At 38.5% G+C, this 16253-nt stretch overlaps 1 protein-coding gene across 2 annotated transcripts in view; it reads right to left on the minus strand.

The window, feature by feature from the left end:
- Positions 1-236: 236 nt before the first annotated feature.
- The window catches only part of nexmifb (neurite extension and migration factor b), an 82410-nt gene continuing 66393 nt past the window's right edge, over positions 237-16253 (minus strand). Inside the window, exons 3-4 of one of the 2 annotated variants that reach the window (XM_065249168.2) lie at positions 3485-7459; positions 237-2825 (exon numbers count right to left, since the gene is read on the minus strand). In XM_065249168.2, coding sequence (XP_065105240.2) covers positions 2729-2825; positions 3485-7179 — 3792 coding nt within the window. In that variant the 5' untranslated portion in view covers positions 7180-7459 and the 3' untranslated portion in view covers positions 237-2728. Of the gene's footprint in view, positions 7460-16253 lie in introns of those variants that run through there. The other variant, XM_065249167.2, reaches the window with a different exon arrangement.

Genomic DNA, 16253 nt, shown 5'->3' on the forward strand with positions numbered 1-16253 from the left:
GTTATTGTTTTGATCTGGCGTCATCTAGTGGCGGATTATACATATTGTATCTTTAAGTAGTTTTTACAAACCAACCTTACTAAAACATTGCAGCTATATGTATCTGTATGTACAGACAAAATATGTACATATGTACAAATATGTACGCCCCTTTATGTTCACAGTCATGTTTTATGCATTGAGATGGAAAAACTGACCACCAAAAAATGTGCAACTTCAAAAAGCAGCATTCAAAATTTCATTTTAATTTGTATATGTACTCCATAAACATTATTACAAAACTCAGCAAGTTACCAATATTACATTTCACCATACAGGCTTGATCACAAATATTTAAAACCTTTGCAACAGATACAACATAAAATAATACAAGAATAATTTACATGAAAATCTATAAAACGGCAAATAGTTCACAAATTTTTTCTCGATCTTTTCTGCCTATATGCGTTTTGCACAATAATACAACAACACTCTCACAACAAGATAATTTTCCTCTTACAAAACTTGCCACAAAATGTAGATTTTCCCTTGTGTTTCTTATAATAAGTTTTTCTTAAGATTTTGGTTTTTAAAACCAAAAAACAAATCATTATACATCCTTTTCACTGCCTACATGAGGCACAAAAAAGGTTTCTCTCTCTCTCTCTCTCTCTCTCTCTCTCTCACACACACACACACACACATACACACTAATACTTCACAGCACTTTCTAAGAAAAATATACACTTACAAAATATCTTACAAATTGGCACAGAGAAAAATATACAATATTTTTGTAATGTCGAGAGTTAATTAAGAATCCCATAAGGTATCAACTCTAGACAATATTTATAAAGCTTAATTATTTCTCCAACAAAAAGGCAAAAGCTATTCCAATTAAAGACAAAGAATCATGTTATGAATACATCAAACCGAAGCATATATTGTACATTCGTAAAGAGAGGAACAGGGTTTTTCTTTTCGATTATTCCTTGTTTCATAATTTGTGGGAGAATAAAATTACCCTCTTAGCACCAGTAGGAGGAGGCAGCTTAACAGTGGCACACAGTAAAAAGCTTGAAGTACATTCAGTTGACGACAGGCAGAAATGAGAGAAGGCAGACGAGACGGGCCATGTGCAGTTTTCTCATGAGCGTCATCCTGGTCCTAAACATGGCCGGCTATACAGGCAGAAGGGGACAGACTTAAACTTTGTAAGGTAAAAGCTTTCGGTAAGGCAATACTTTACCTGAGATAGTCTCTATTAAATAAAACGTGTCATCTACTATCATTTGTGGTTAATGCCAATGACGTATTCAGTGCATTTTCAAAGGACTGATTTGGTTTTTTAGGTACATTTTGAGTATAGTGATGATAATTTGTATATGGCTAATGTAGTCATTAAACAGTATACGTACCACTAATATGATGACAAATTAAACAAAATATACCAAGCTGACCAAAACAATTAATGTTAGCAACTATGAACAGAAAATCAGTTGTTTCTGTTGTCAAATGTAAATGAACTTTCCATTAGCCCTGCCAGAGTCATGTTATATTTTTAGATTTGTTTTAATTACTTCCCTCAAATCTAATTCAGAAGTTTTTTTCTTAACTGCACACTTATTTATATAACTCTTTAAAGATAAATGACACACAAAATGATTGAAATGTCACTTCAGCCCACATAATAATAATAATAATAATAATATCTATTTAATTTTTTACCACTTTATGAGCATATTTGACAAAAGTTTGCTGTTCACAGAAATCTCTATGAAATTGTACGGACTTTGTATGAGTGAGCGATGTGACTGAAGGGGCGGAGTCTATCAAAGGTTTAAATCTTACTACAGGAACTTACTTGAAACATGTTAAGACCTATACGAACAAGCAGGGATTTGTTTAGATATGGATAAACCAAAAGGTGTACAAAACATGTTCTCTACCAGGCTCAATGAATCACATCCCTTTACAGATGTTCTGTTCATCTAAAGTGTTTCCCTTCAATAAATAAAAACAGACAATGTTTGATTACAGAATCCAAGTATTTGAATTATTCGCTTATACAAGACAGATGCCGTCCTTTATTATCCATGTTCTCTTTTCATGTTTCACCTTTGCTTCTTGGTTTGTATCTTGGTAAAGAAGCGGAGAGCAGCTGCTTTAATTTTATCAATGACCGCTTCATACACTGTGGGTTCACACTAGAAGTCAGGATTTATGTAACAACAAAACATATAAATGGTTTTACCGGACACTTGTGTGATTTGCGTCTGGACAGAACTTAACTTCTGGTCTCTGTTTGTTTGTTGGTCTGACTAGGGGCTAAACTGAACTCTGGAACAAATACCTTTACCTATACATATTTAGTGTCATCCACTTGTGATCCGATCGACCAAAACACATCGTAATATCAGGTGTAAACAGTGCCAAAGTCTAGTTCTTTTGGTTGAGTGGTTGTACGGTACCACTGTCAGCTGCAGGTGCTGTTCAAACTATAAGATCCCAAAAGAAAACAAAATACTAATCAGAAATAAATGTCAGCTCTTGTTAGGTCATGAAATAGAACAGCCAGCATTCATAAGGACAGTTAATGGAATAACCAGTATACAGTATTTGTAAAGAAAAAATGTGCAGAAAAAGTTTACATTTGGCACACTGATAGAATTCATGTTTTGCTTTCATAGGTGCATTTCTGTACAGTGGCACTAAATAATAATAATAATAATAATGATAATGTATTGTTCTAGTCGATCATCATCATTATTATTATTACTTGGGTAAAAGAAAAAGACAGCATTTTGAGAATGAAGCATTTTGAGATTTCCATGGCATTACAACTCCTGTAAAAGCATAGTAGAGAGAAAATGATAAGTACATTCCAACAGTAGTAAGTAAATAGAACAATGTTAATATGATATGTCTTCTTCAATACAAAATGTTCCCATTATGTGCTATTGATGTTTAGCAGGCTACCAAGGACACGGGTTATCCTGAACAAGGGGCTGAGCATTTCCCACTTAAAATACATCAGGCAGTAAAACATTAAAAATGAAAGAGAGGGCATTTGTTTCTGCATACATAATCTTGCTCGATTCACACAAAGAATTTTTAAATAGCTACATATTTGAAGAAAGAAATATAATTACATCAGGGCAGCAAGATTCACTGGGAAAATAACGAAAAAGTAAAAATAAAAGATTTTGCACTTAGCAAAGTTTTTCTTCAGACAAAAAACTAATCAACAACTGCAAGAAAAATACAAAAAAAAACAATGCAGAAGAAAAATGCAGCCATGGTCAGTTAAAATCAAGTCAATAGGTAGTTTGCGAGTACAAGAAGTTTATCATGCAAGATATCAATATCCTCATCAGGGGCAAAAATGGGATACTTAAAGAATAACATAATTCCATGCTTTAAAGTCAGTGTAGGTATGCCAGGAACACAAGAGGAATTGGGAAAAGTGAGGAACGTGCATGAGCAGCAAGATAAAAAATATTACCTCAGTTTCTCAAAAGAAGCCATTAATGATGTGTCCTTATTTGGCTCTCGTTCAGGTCGTGTGCTCTTTAGATTTTCAATGCGAGGGAATTTTGCACTCGTTTTGTGACGGTACATCTTTTTGTGTGCAGGCCCATTAATGCCAGGAACGGCAAGGTTAGACTTGTCAAACATGTTACAGCCCAAAGCCAACTGAGGGAAAAAGGGAAGGGTGCCGTTCAACTTGGCCTGATTTTTGCCATTTTTTGTCCCGGTCTTTTTGCCTTTAGTGCCCCCTGTAGTCGCAACAGTGCCTTTCTTCTTGGGGTCAGAGGAAGTTCCTGCAAGGATTTTGAGAGTTTTTAACTTTAGGCTGTTTGCCTCTGAAGGCAGGCAGATATTTGCTGAAGGGCCCCATATTGGCTCAATGGGGGCCATCATGAATCTTTGCACCTCTGCCATCCCTGAGACAATATTTGATAAGATGTTGGATGGCTCTTCAAACTCTCGTTGCTCATCATGGACTTGAGTTTTGCCTTCTGACCAACCTACTCCTGTCCATTCCTCAGAGCTGCCGTCTTTTGGTGGATGAGCTGAACTTTCAATCTGGCCTTTACCACCCTTCTCATCCAATAAAGCCTTTAACTTTTTAGATGCCCGTGAAGCCTGACATGGATTTTTGCCCTTCTCTGACTTAGGAGCTCTTGGGGCTTTGCTTTTTTTGGTACACTGACCTGTAGATTGTTTGGTGGTATTTTTCCTCTTTGACTTGGTCCCCTTTATTGCACTCATCATATCACCATCACATTTAGCTTGATTCTCCTCTTTCGTCCCCAGGCTTAAGTTATCTTTACCATTAAAAATGTGCAAGCTATACTCCTGATCATCCACTGAATATCTAGTCAATTCTTGCCTCTCTATCACGTTGCAGTTCCAGTCCATGTTTTTGGTGCATGAACTTTTTGCCCCATCCTGGAGATCACTGGCCTTCCCAGATATCTTCATCTCACGACCAATAACTTGAGGTGATAAATTGGGTGTTTCTGGAGGTGACAATTCCGACAATGATGCTTGTCTGAATTTATCGGGAGTAAAGTTGGAGATATCCAGCAAGTCTGTGGACTCCCTCAAGGGTGTGATTGCATCAATACTCTGCTGAATCACCAGTTTGGGACTGCAGTGGGCCAGAAAGTTCTCGTTCACATCATTCTCACCATCTTTTTCACAGGACTTAAGACTCAGAGAGCTATAATTGCTAGAAGTAGCTGACAGGGAGCCAAGTGAATCGAAACTGATGAGACGGCCATTGTCGGTATGTAGTGTGGCTCTTTGAAATTGTGGCTGCCCCTGACATGCTTGAAACTCTGCATCAGGAGTCAGTGGTTGCTCAGGCATGTAATTCTTTTCATAAAGCATTCTGTTGCTTTCCAGACTTAGCTGGCTGTACACTGACACAGTCAGACTCTCAGACATTGGTATGGGCATCTCTCCAGGGAAACTGTCACGTTGGACGGCAGATTCTGCAATATCTGCAGTGGTAAACTGATGGTTGGAACCAAGCTGGGTGTGCCACATTTGGGTGAGATTTGAACAATTCTGGGGTGACTGTTGAAGCTCAGATTCTGACGGTGGAGAAAGTACACAGCTTTGTGCCAGCTGAACTGAGGTGAACTGCCGCTTTTCTAAAGAGGGATCCAGTGAGTGTTGAATATGGGGCTGCTGAGCAAAGAAAGAGATACCAGCGTTACCTACTGAGGAATCCGAGGCTTCTAACAATGTTTGTAGGTAGCCCCCAGGGATAACGGGTACACTTGCAGCCACATTCTCAGACGATGCCTCTTTGTTAGGGGAGCAGGTGGCAGACACAAAGGCAAATTTTTCAGTGCTATTAGCTGTTTGATTCTCAGACAAATGGGGACTATGTGCAGCTGGCCTGACTTTTCTATCTTCCGCACCTCCTACTGTGTCCAAATTTTTCTGCAGCATGCAAACTTCCAACAGATCTGTCATGTTAGCTTCCGCAAGGTCTCTCATTTTCTTGCTCCTAAGTTGGGCTTCGCTTCTGAATTTCTGTATTTTTAATATTTTATTTCCAATTCTCCTTTCCTCCATCTCTTGTGATCTGCTCTTCCGGGCGGCAGTGTGTATGATGTCATTTGGATCTAATGTGCTTGCACAGCTGGTGGCTATTGTTAATGGCCTTCCTATGGAGGCAGTCTCATCTGTAGAAGCAACCTCCTGCCTGGGATCAGAGGCAAAGTGGCCCTGCGTGTTGGGTGATTGCTCCACAGTTTGAATTCTCTGAATCCTAAGCCTGTTTGCTAGTTTGCGTTTCCTTTTGGGGGGACTGGAACTGAAGGCATGATGGTGAGAATTGTCTTTATCTCCTGCTGCCAGCTTAAGCTGTTCCTCTCTTTCTCTCTGTTTCTGCTGCCAGAAATCTTTCAGAGGTGCAAGCTTCTCATATTTGCTGACTGTGTCCTCATTTAAGCTTACCGTCATGTCAGTTGAGTCAATTCTGGCGAGATTTATAGCCATGCACTTGTCTCCTTTAAACCTGTTTACAATAACATATTTGATTAGTAAGGGTGGATCCTTGCGAGAGGATTTCCGTCTCTTTTTTGGACACCAGTCATCATCCAGTTCTTCTTTTGGACCAACAGGTAGTTTCTCTCGCTTTTCCACAGTCTTCTCACCATCAATGGAGTCGACGTAATACAAGTAGTCATCGCTATACCTAACTTTTCTCTTGGCCCGTAATCCATAGTTCAGAGGGTTGGAGCAACTTGCGTTCTTTCGTGAGTTTCTAGACGTGTTGTCTTGAAAGGTATCAAAGGAGGAAATGGTGGCAGAGCTGTCATCACTATACTCCCCTGAGTCATCAGGCGAAAAGCTTGAATCGATAAAGTAGTTCATTTCAGGGCTGTAGTCATTTGTCTGCTCTATGGAGCTTTCATTCCCATCTCCTCTGCTCTCGGGCTGAAATCCAAGTTCCTCTGGTTTATTTGTTAGCTCATCCACAGCTCGTTTCGCCACACCACCCTCCTTTTTTGTGCAGTTTACCAGGACACTTGGGAAAAAGTTGAACTGTGTCTCTTCTTGCAGGACATTTGTTTTCTCTCTCATGTTGTCCTGAAAGGACTCGTAGCGTATCTTTAGCGAGCACACGTCACTACTCAGAGTGGAATCATCATCGTCATCAAACATGTAATTGTCCACATCCTCTTCAGAGAAGAGGTTTACAGAGAGCTCATTCTTGGAACAGAGATCCAGCAATTCAATCTTACTTTCACTAATGAAAGACTCAAAGTAGCCCCAGTCCTGATTTGAATTGGTAAGCAGACCATCTTCTCCATTGCACTTGTCTAACAGCAGGCCTTCATAAAGGTTTTTGGGAGCTGAATCAGTTAAGTCACCCTCCATTTTCTCCATGTCCTTCTTCTCCACCAACTGGGTTTTAGGGGCAGAAAAGGTCAAAAGCTGATCAGAGAGGAGCTGGTCTTCATAACTTCCTGTCTCGCTTGTGCTTATGCTTTGCATGTTAGTATCAGAGATAGGGCAGGCATTGTATTCCCGGTTCATGTCTGCAATTTTGAGGTTGATACTGGATTCTATGTTGGACACACCCTTAGTCTCGATAAAGCAGCCCAGACATGTGCGAATTGGCTGAATCTGGCAGTCCTGTGTCAGGCCAGGGATGCTTGTGGGTTCTATCATGGTGAATCAAGGATGTTTGTTGCCTTTGGAAAGCCTAGGGGGCTCAAGCCCTTGGCAGTGGAGAGTGCGATGGATATGGCGTGGTTTGAGGCCTCATCAGTTGGGTGGTCCTCTAAATGTGTTGACAGTGGCCGTAATAAGCGGTGTTTGAAGGCCAATGTAATGCTGTGGCAGTATGAATAGCTCTTCTGCACACTCACTGCGGCAGCCGTGGATGAAGTGTGTAAGGCAGCGTCTGCGGCACCATTCAACTTCAGATTACTGTTCAGATCATGTGACCCTAGACAAAGAGAAACAAGTAGAAACAAGTACACCATTAATATTGTTGGTATTACAGTAACATTGTGTGTACAGTACTATCCAAGCATTATAGAGACAAAATGAAATGGCTCTTGTGAAGTGTTTAACAGTAGTTGCTATGACATGAACATTAGTCACGGTAGATTCACAAATTCAAGGTTAGGGCTAGATCTACCATCTGTTGAACAGGTTGTCATAGTTTTTAACTTTGCAGTTGTTTGTTTATCTTTTGACATGACGTAAGAGCTTGGTCGCCGTGATTTCACCAAGTAAGATGTGATCCTGGATCAACAATGGTGTTGATCCAGGATCACATCTTACTTGGTGAAATCACGTTCACCTAAGACAGGAGTGGGGAACCCTGGGTCCTGGAGGGCCACTGTCCTGCACAGTTAGTTCCAACCCTAACCAAACACACCTGAATTTCATTTTCAAGTAATCTTAAAGACTTGTATTAGATTTTTCAGGTGTGTTTAATTACGGTTGGAACTAAACTCTGCAGGACAGTGGCCCTCCAGGACCAGGGTTCCCCACCCCTGACCTAAGCGGTCGTCATAATGACCATAATGACATAAGACTGTAAAATCCAATGACAGTACATCTATTCCTCACAGCCTTGTTTTATTTGTAAAAAAATAAATATGGCGTCTTTACTTGCTAGGGTTTATTATAAGTTAATATTATTTTCCTTGCCCATCTGGCCTTGCAGGAAATGCCAACAGAAAGGAAAAGTTGTTTAAGGGCTGAAGAAAGCATTTACATTTTGATGAAACATTATCCAAACAAACTTTTCTGTTACAAAAACCACACACAATGCTAAATGGTGCACACAAGGACAAGAAACATCATTTAAAGAGCAACTACGATCCGATTCATGATTTGACATTTCCTTCAGTGTAGAGGTCTACACAGAAGACCCGAGACCCAAGGATCTGGGACCCATATGGGTTCGGGTTTATATTTTAAATGATCAGCCGGGTCGGGTCCCAATCTATTAATTCGGGTCCCGAGTCTGTTTAACATTCGGACTCGGAGAACACATACCCACATTTAAATAAAATATTTCAAAAACCGCAACAAAATCTTAGATGGATTGTTGCATAAATGTTTTCTACAGTATGACACTCAAATTGTGTTAAAAAGTTTATTTTGGTTGCTCCAGCCAGGCAGCTTATGCGCATGTGCTCATGTAATGTTTCTACAGTATGGCTACCAGTCAGCTTCTGCAGTGACGCAACGACTTTACTTCTGACAACTAGCTTGTTTTATTTAGAAGGCGAGGTTATTCCTTCATCCCTTTCTTGGCAAGGAAGATTGTGCATTACAATCAGGTACAAGGAGGGAGAATGCTATATGGGTAAGACAAAAAGTTAATTTTCGCTACTTGTTTATTGACTTATTAGTAGCATTTAGCTGAAGAATATTTGCCGATTTGTGTCTGTGTCTGCATGGACGAGTTCAAGTCCAGCTTTTAAATAATGGATGGGTCCGCATCGGTTCTGGATCCAACTTTTGAAATAATAGATGGGTCTGGGTTGGTTCAGTGTAGCACATTAACAGGTCTCTTCGGGTATGAATTTTTGGACCCGTGTAGACCTCTAGTTTTGTGTGTAAGTGCGTATTAGTACATGTTTACGATATGCAAAAGGTATAAACCCCAAAGTAAACGATGAGACGAGTTATTGTCTTCAGCGTAAATCTATTTTCTTGGACTACAACAAACACACAGATTGTAGGCAACAGTTTACGTCCTTTGCCTGTTGACGTGGCCATGACGGTCATTATCATAATCCTGCCCCCTTCTGACTCACAGTCTGTAAGTTAACTCCTGTCAGCATTGCATTGTGAGCGAATCTTTCAAACATATGGCAATTGTACAAAATCAAAGTGCTTGAGAATGGCAGAATATCTGGAGCTACAAAAATGTACAGTTTGTGGAAAATAATCTGTTTTTACTATAAACCACGCAAACACATTGTATCATACCAAATACACAAAACAACGTTTATTAGCAATGAAATAGGTGTACTTTAAGAAATTAAATATAGGGTCAGTTTTAAATTTATGTTTAATATTTTTCCTATGAAAAAGTTGAGACAAATTAGCAGTTGTGAATAATAATTAGCGTGTTAGTGGTTGGAGTGTAGTTTGCATTGAGAGATGCTCTGTTTACTTTGCATAATTAGTTCACAACAGCTGAGGCAGATGGAGTACATACTCAAGAGAACACTCAGACCTGCATGTCAAAAACAATATAACCAATGTCCATATCCACCTGCCTATTTCAATATGTCTAAGCTACTAAAATAAAAGGATATTTGCTCTGTAACATTTAAAGATACTTGAGAAAAAAAACATTAAATTTGATGCACTTCATGTTCACTTAACTGTAGACAAAGCTATTTGCTTCCCAAGACCTTACTTCTTTAAAATTATTTATAAAATTACATAAACAGCTTGTACTTGTAGCTTGAGAAGGCTTGCGTCACCTTTCCCAAAACTGGCTGGTGGTCACCAGCATACCAGCACCGAAACAAAACATATGCTTGATGGGTTTTCCAGCAGGAAAGAGAACAATTTTGAAATTCAAGTTTATATGAAGAACTTATTGTTTAGTCTCCATTCTTTATTCTTTCTTATAACTCATGGCTTCACAAAAGTAGAAAGGGTACAAGCTGCATGTAGTGTATGCATTTGTAATGTGTTGGTAAAGAACAATGTGAACATTCTCCTGGGTTACTTGCAGTCCACAAAATATGATGACGGGATTGTGGTTTTTGGGGGGATTATTTGTGCAACACACTGTCCACTGTAGAAAGATGCTAGTCCAGAATCCTTAGTGGTTCATCTGAGCTTCTCTGCCCACCTCAAGCTGTCATACCAGTGGACTGAAGCATCATGGGAAACTGATGTAAGATAAGAAATCAACTCAGAGGGTCTTCAACAGTGTTATTTTTGCTTTTCTATGAAATATCAGACTCTACTTTTAAGATAAACATAAAGAAAATGAACTTGTCGTGTTATCATTTTCTAGGATAATGTGTACAATCTGTTCACAACAGGCTGGATCATATAAATCCATGGGCAAGCACAGGAGAGCATATGGGGTTGCCCTGTTTTTTGGCAGGTGGCAGTGATACCCTGCACTTAACCTCTGCCAGGCCTGATGGTGAACAGCCCCTGCCTTGTTTTAGCATTAAGATGGGTTAGCTGCACAAGAAAAGAGGGAAAAATATGCCCAAATGGGATTCCAGTTTACTAAAGATTCGCTCTAGGGTGCACATTATCCACACATGTGGCCTTGAGCATGTGGCACTCTCAATAACTAACACTGTAAAAACCCTCAAGTTCAGGTTTTACTCAGTTTCAACAAAAGTTTTAAATTAACCTACTTTTTAAAACCAACATTTTTAAGTAAAGAATGTTCATAAATTGCAATGAATACAAACTTAAAAGGTTACACTTCATTTTATTTAATATTTAAGTACACTATACTTAAAACTACTGTTTACCATAAAATGTTTGTTCACAAATCACAGGAACAGATAAAGCAATGTTAATTATTTAAGACTAGTGTACGTGTGAAGAGATTGAGCCTCCTCAACCAATCGTGTTGATTTAAATGTTAAACTGAAGTAAATTTGAAGTGCCAAAATCTTTCTTAGCTTACTTTCTTATTATTTGCAGTTAGGGGTGTGACGAGACACTTAATCCACGAGACGAGACGAAACACGAGATTGGGTTCACGAGAACGAGACGAGAAGATATTGTTACACTTTTTAAGAAACCCTCAATGATAAAATAAATGAATAAGAAACTGAAATCACATTATTTTTAAATGTTTTAACTAATCAAGGACTGGCCCTAACAATTATTTTGCTAACTGATAATGTAGCAAACTAAAGTAATTTGTTATTTTGGGGTAATAAAAATAGACCCAAGTGAGCAGTAGCATTTAAAATTACACAATAACGAAGATGCAATAATAATTGGTTCAAATAAAGTATTAAAACCAAGTTACATTAAACAACATTTTGTGGCTTATAAATAAAAAGCATTATGTATATATTATAACAAATGCCTGCAGGGGGCGATTGTGGACTCGTCTCGCGGACGCAGTCTTCACTTTTACTTTCACTTTAGATGGAGAGAAACGCTTATTTTTAGTCAAACAATGTTTAAATCCATATTAATATTTAATATGTCCATTTCTTTGCACTAGAAATGATACAGCCACTGTCATTTTTTGAGCAAGAACATGCAGACATTAAATCATGTAAACTCTGTGTGAGGGTTTAATCTGCTGAGACTTCACATCTGACACTGATCAACAGACAAACACAACGTGTCTCAGACTTCACACGAGCTCCCAAACGAACCCAAACAAAAAAGCAAACGCAGTAAAAGACAAATATAATGCATGCAGTGTAAAAGGGTCAAACAGAAAGCTGCATCCTTCGGAGGCTGCATATGCAGGCTGCACACGTCATCAAGGTTTATTTCAGATCATTAACTGAGCATTACATTCGCAAGTAGTGAGCATATTACAACAATTTGCGATTAACTAAATAATTAGTAAACTTTATAATTGTTAATAGTCTCTAATAAGACAGTGATGAAGTAAATGCAGTTTAAAAATGCGACCTCCGAAGGATGCAGTCTTTTATTTGAGAAACGGCCAGCACCTCCACAAGAAATCTCGCGAGACACATGTAATCTCGCGAAACACATTTAATCTCGCGAGATCTCGTCACACCCCTATTTGCAGTGTTTGTTAAAATGAGGCTGTGGTATTGAAATGACTCTGTTTGGAAGTTTTTAGGTTGGCTAAGTTCTTTGACTCATTTTATTCGAGTTTGTGGAACTACAGTAAAAGCGGTGAAATCGTTGAACACACATAAAACCAATGTTTAAATTTTTCACAGGTTTGAGTCCAGTTCATTCATTTTATATACTGTTTGGGTTTACAGTGTACATTACTGTATGAGACAGGCAAAATTGGATTATGAATAAGTTTGAGAGTTGCTTTTCCAATATGAAAGACCCAGATCTTGGGCACGCCATCCCAGGCTACTATTTACAAACTTGATCTGATTTTTTAAAGGATTTGATACACATCTCAAAAAGCATTTCCAAACACCTGTGCTATACCAAAGTGTTTGTAAAAAAATACTTTTTTAAAAATGTTCAAAAATGTAAAAATAATTTTCATGAGTTTTGGCCCGTAGCTGTATCACTTCTAGCCACAACCCACATAGTCGGTTTACTTGGTAGATTTGAAGCGGCAACTTTCAGACAAAAGAGAAAAAAATGAGCGCCATTGCGAAAATCCTGGTGGCGACGGTGAGAGTGACAAAGAAAATAAATACATCTGTATCACTGCCACAAGTTCCCCATAAGAAAGGGTTTTTAGCATGGGGGGAAGATTGTAACATGCCTGCGTTTCTCCATGTTGATCTTTTAGTGTTTTAAAGGGTTTGTGTTTTTATAGTTGGCCAGTTGGAGTGTACAAAAAGCACAGGTGCTATTTATTTGAATTCTTTTTATTTATTAAAGCAACACCAAAGAGTATTTTTTACCTTTAAATAACATTTACAAAAAAGTTTCAGTCGTTCATCCACTCGAAACAGGGTGAACGGCACTTTACATTCGCTCTGCAAGTTACTCATCTCAAGGGTTCTGAAATAAGGAGACTTTTTTTAGATTGTCTTTTAAGTCCAGCACTTTATTATAACTGAAAGTTCTATGTAGCACATTTTTTTACTTGAGTGCAATAAAGGTAAAAAAAAAAATGAAAATCGTGTGAGAAAATCGTGATCTCATTTCCCATGGAGAAAAATCGTGATTCACATTTGATCAAGAATTGTGCAGCCCTGATTACAACGTTGACATACATTTTTCAATTGGTTTAATATTGTCTGTATTATTGTCTGTATTTTTAAAGGAGCTACCACTCAAAGACATGGCTGCTATATATAATATCGTGGTTATAATTGACCTATGGCTAAGCCACGCCCCCTCCACTCACTCAGACAAACAATCAACATTCGGTGACAGGCGCTATGGCAGCTGTCACAGTAGGAGACATTTCACAGGAGGCAATTGATGATTTTCGGAGACAGAAAGACTATATATATCATCTCAAAGTCACCAAAAGGGCCTTAACTATGCATTGGAGGGTTATATTAATAAATTTATTGTTAAGAAGGTTGATGAAAAGCTTCACAGGTAAACGCAATAAACCGCATCTCGTGGCATCATGATCAAAATAAATATGTACAGGTCTAAGTTGCATACGTTTCCAAGACAAGCCTTTTTACCATCTTTACTAAGAGTACCTCCCCGTTAGTTGGGTGCTACAGTATTTACATGAATCATTCAGCACAACATTGCTATTACAAATAACATTTATCATCTCGGTAATTTACAGATACGTTAATGAAGCTAAGTGACATGATGTACAACGCAGCTAGAAGCCTACGTTTTCTAATGTTAGGCTAACGTTATGTTAGAGATTTTAAAGATAACATTCAAATACATTGTTGACTTAATTTAGAACAGATGTAGGCATCCTTGTTTAATTTATCCACGTTTTGTTGGTGTTGTGGTCTACCGCATAACTTAATCCAGAGAAGACACTTAACGTTATCTCGGTTGAAATGTGGCTTGGGAAAGTGTAAAAATACACAACGTTGCCCAGCTTCTCGGGATACCTAGTGCCGAATTGCATGTACCCCATGCACACCGTTTGACCATTCTAAACTTAAAATGACAAGAAAAAACATATAAAAACGAATTAAACTGACTAACTGCAATGCATTTCAATGGATGTGTAAGCAGAGAATGTCCGAGTGTATTGGGTTAGCTATGCGCACTGTGATTGGCTCATTGCGTTTGGGGGTGTGGGTTAGCCATAGGTCAATTGATGTTTTTGACAAGATGGAAATTTATAAGTTGTAAGCTTTATACAATAAAACTGTCCATCTGACTATATTGTATGAAAAACTTACTATAGGGTTTCTGCAGCCTGTCATCTCTGGAGTTATGCCTCAGAGAAACTTACAGTAAATACATGAGGTCAGGAAAATGTTTTCAATGAGCTCCATCAGCCTTTAATAGTCTGTGTGGCATTTGTAAATGGAGGCAAAGGATCAATTTATCTACACTGCGTGTTGGTAATGAGACAAGAGGAACTGTAGGATGAAGTATTGGCTCTCCACCTAGCGATTCAAAGCTCAATGAAACTGTTCCTGAGATCTTAAGAGACTGAGACTGCAGTACTGACACCAAATCCCTGAGCTGAAACTCAGTATAGTCCGCTTATAACAAACTAAAGCTTTTACTGCAACTGACAGGTGTGGAGATATCATAGATATCTGCTCTGAAAACCCAGTACGTGAGCAATCATTGATCCAAAGATGCCACAAGTAATGCCACAAGGTTAAATCACGGCAGATATATATACTTATAATATCTTTTGTGGAAAAATCTTTAAAGGGATTCTTCACTTTCTTAAAAAAAAAATCCTGATAATTTACTCACCCCCATGTCATCCGAAATGTTGATGTCTTTCTTTGTTTAGTCTAGAAGAAATTAAGTTTTTTGAGGAAAACATTCCAGGATTTTTCTCAATTTAATAAACTGTACTGCACCTCAACAGTTTACAGTAGTGGTGGGGACGAGACTGCCTATGCCAAGTCCAAGTCAAGAACGAGTCTTTGAAGGGTCAAGACCCAGTCCGTTTGTTTTCAAATACAGTCGAGTCCGAGTCAAGACCAAGAATAGGGGTGGGACAAAAAAATTGATTCTTAGATGCATCGTGATGCGGACGTGGCCGATTCTGAATCGATTCACAAATGTCAACAATCGATTCTGAAATGTTAGTTTACAAAATAATAACGTAACGTTGTCAGAACCAAAAGGCGGAACTCAACTGGGGGAGCGGTACTGCACACGGACAGCTTGAGAGATCTTAATTTGAACATTAAAAAAATGCGTTGGTCTCGAGGACTCGGTCTGAAATTCGGACCACCTCCCACGGTCTTTGAAGGAACAATTCAGAGATGAGTCTAGAAAGCAGAAATCGGTCTCAAGACCGGTAATATGTATTGTGAACCATAACTTCTTGCCTTGCACTAGCCGTGTGACACGCCAGCGCAACCTTGCATATTACGTTATCACGTTGAAAGGTCATGCGTTACATAAGTGAAACACACACTTGCGGGCCATTTTAAACAATAAACTGACATCATTTAGTATTATTCATCTAACAACTACGTCTGAATGCTCCTCTTTCTCCACACTTAAAAACACTGGGGCGGTAGTTTCGCATATATCATGCGTGACCTTTTCACATGATTATGTAATACGTACGATTGTCACACGGCTAGCGCCGGACGAGAAGTTGTGGTTTAAAAAATCTTATTTTTTCTTGCAGAAAATGCCAATTGTTTCGCTAGAAAAGACCCTTATGCCTCGGTTGGGATTGTTTAGAGCCATTTGAAGCTGCGTTGAAACTGTAAACTGTTGAGGTCCACTAAAGTCTATTGAATTGAGAAAAATCCTGGAAAGTTTTTATCAAAAAACTTAATTTCTTCTTGACTGAACAAACAAAGACATCAACATTTTGGATGCCATGGGGGTGAGTAAATTATTTTTGAAAGTGGAATATTCCTTTAAAGTTTTATGATTTTTTATAAGGTGGGTCCATTTTTGCTGCTATTCAAACTATTTAGACCATTTCTACATCTACTACAATAGCCTATGTGTCATTG

Source organism: Paramisgurnus dabryanus, chromosome 16 (genome assembly GCF_030506205.2).
Source record: "Paramisgurnus dabryanus chromosome 16, PD_genome_1.1, whole genome shotgun sequence".
Classification (NCBI taxonomy): Eukaryota; Metazoa; Chordata; class Actinopteri; order Cypriniformes; family Cobitidae; genus Paramisgurnus; species Paramisgurnus dabryanus.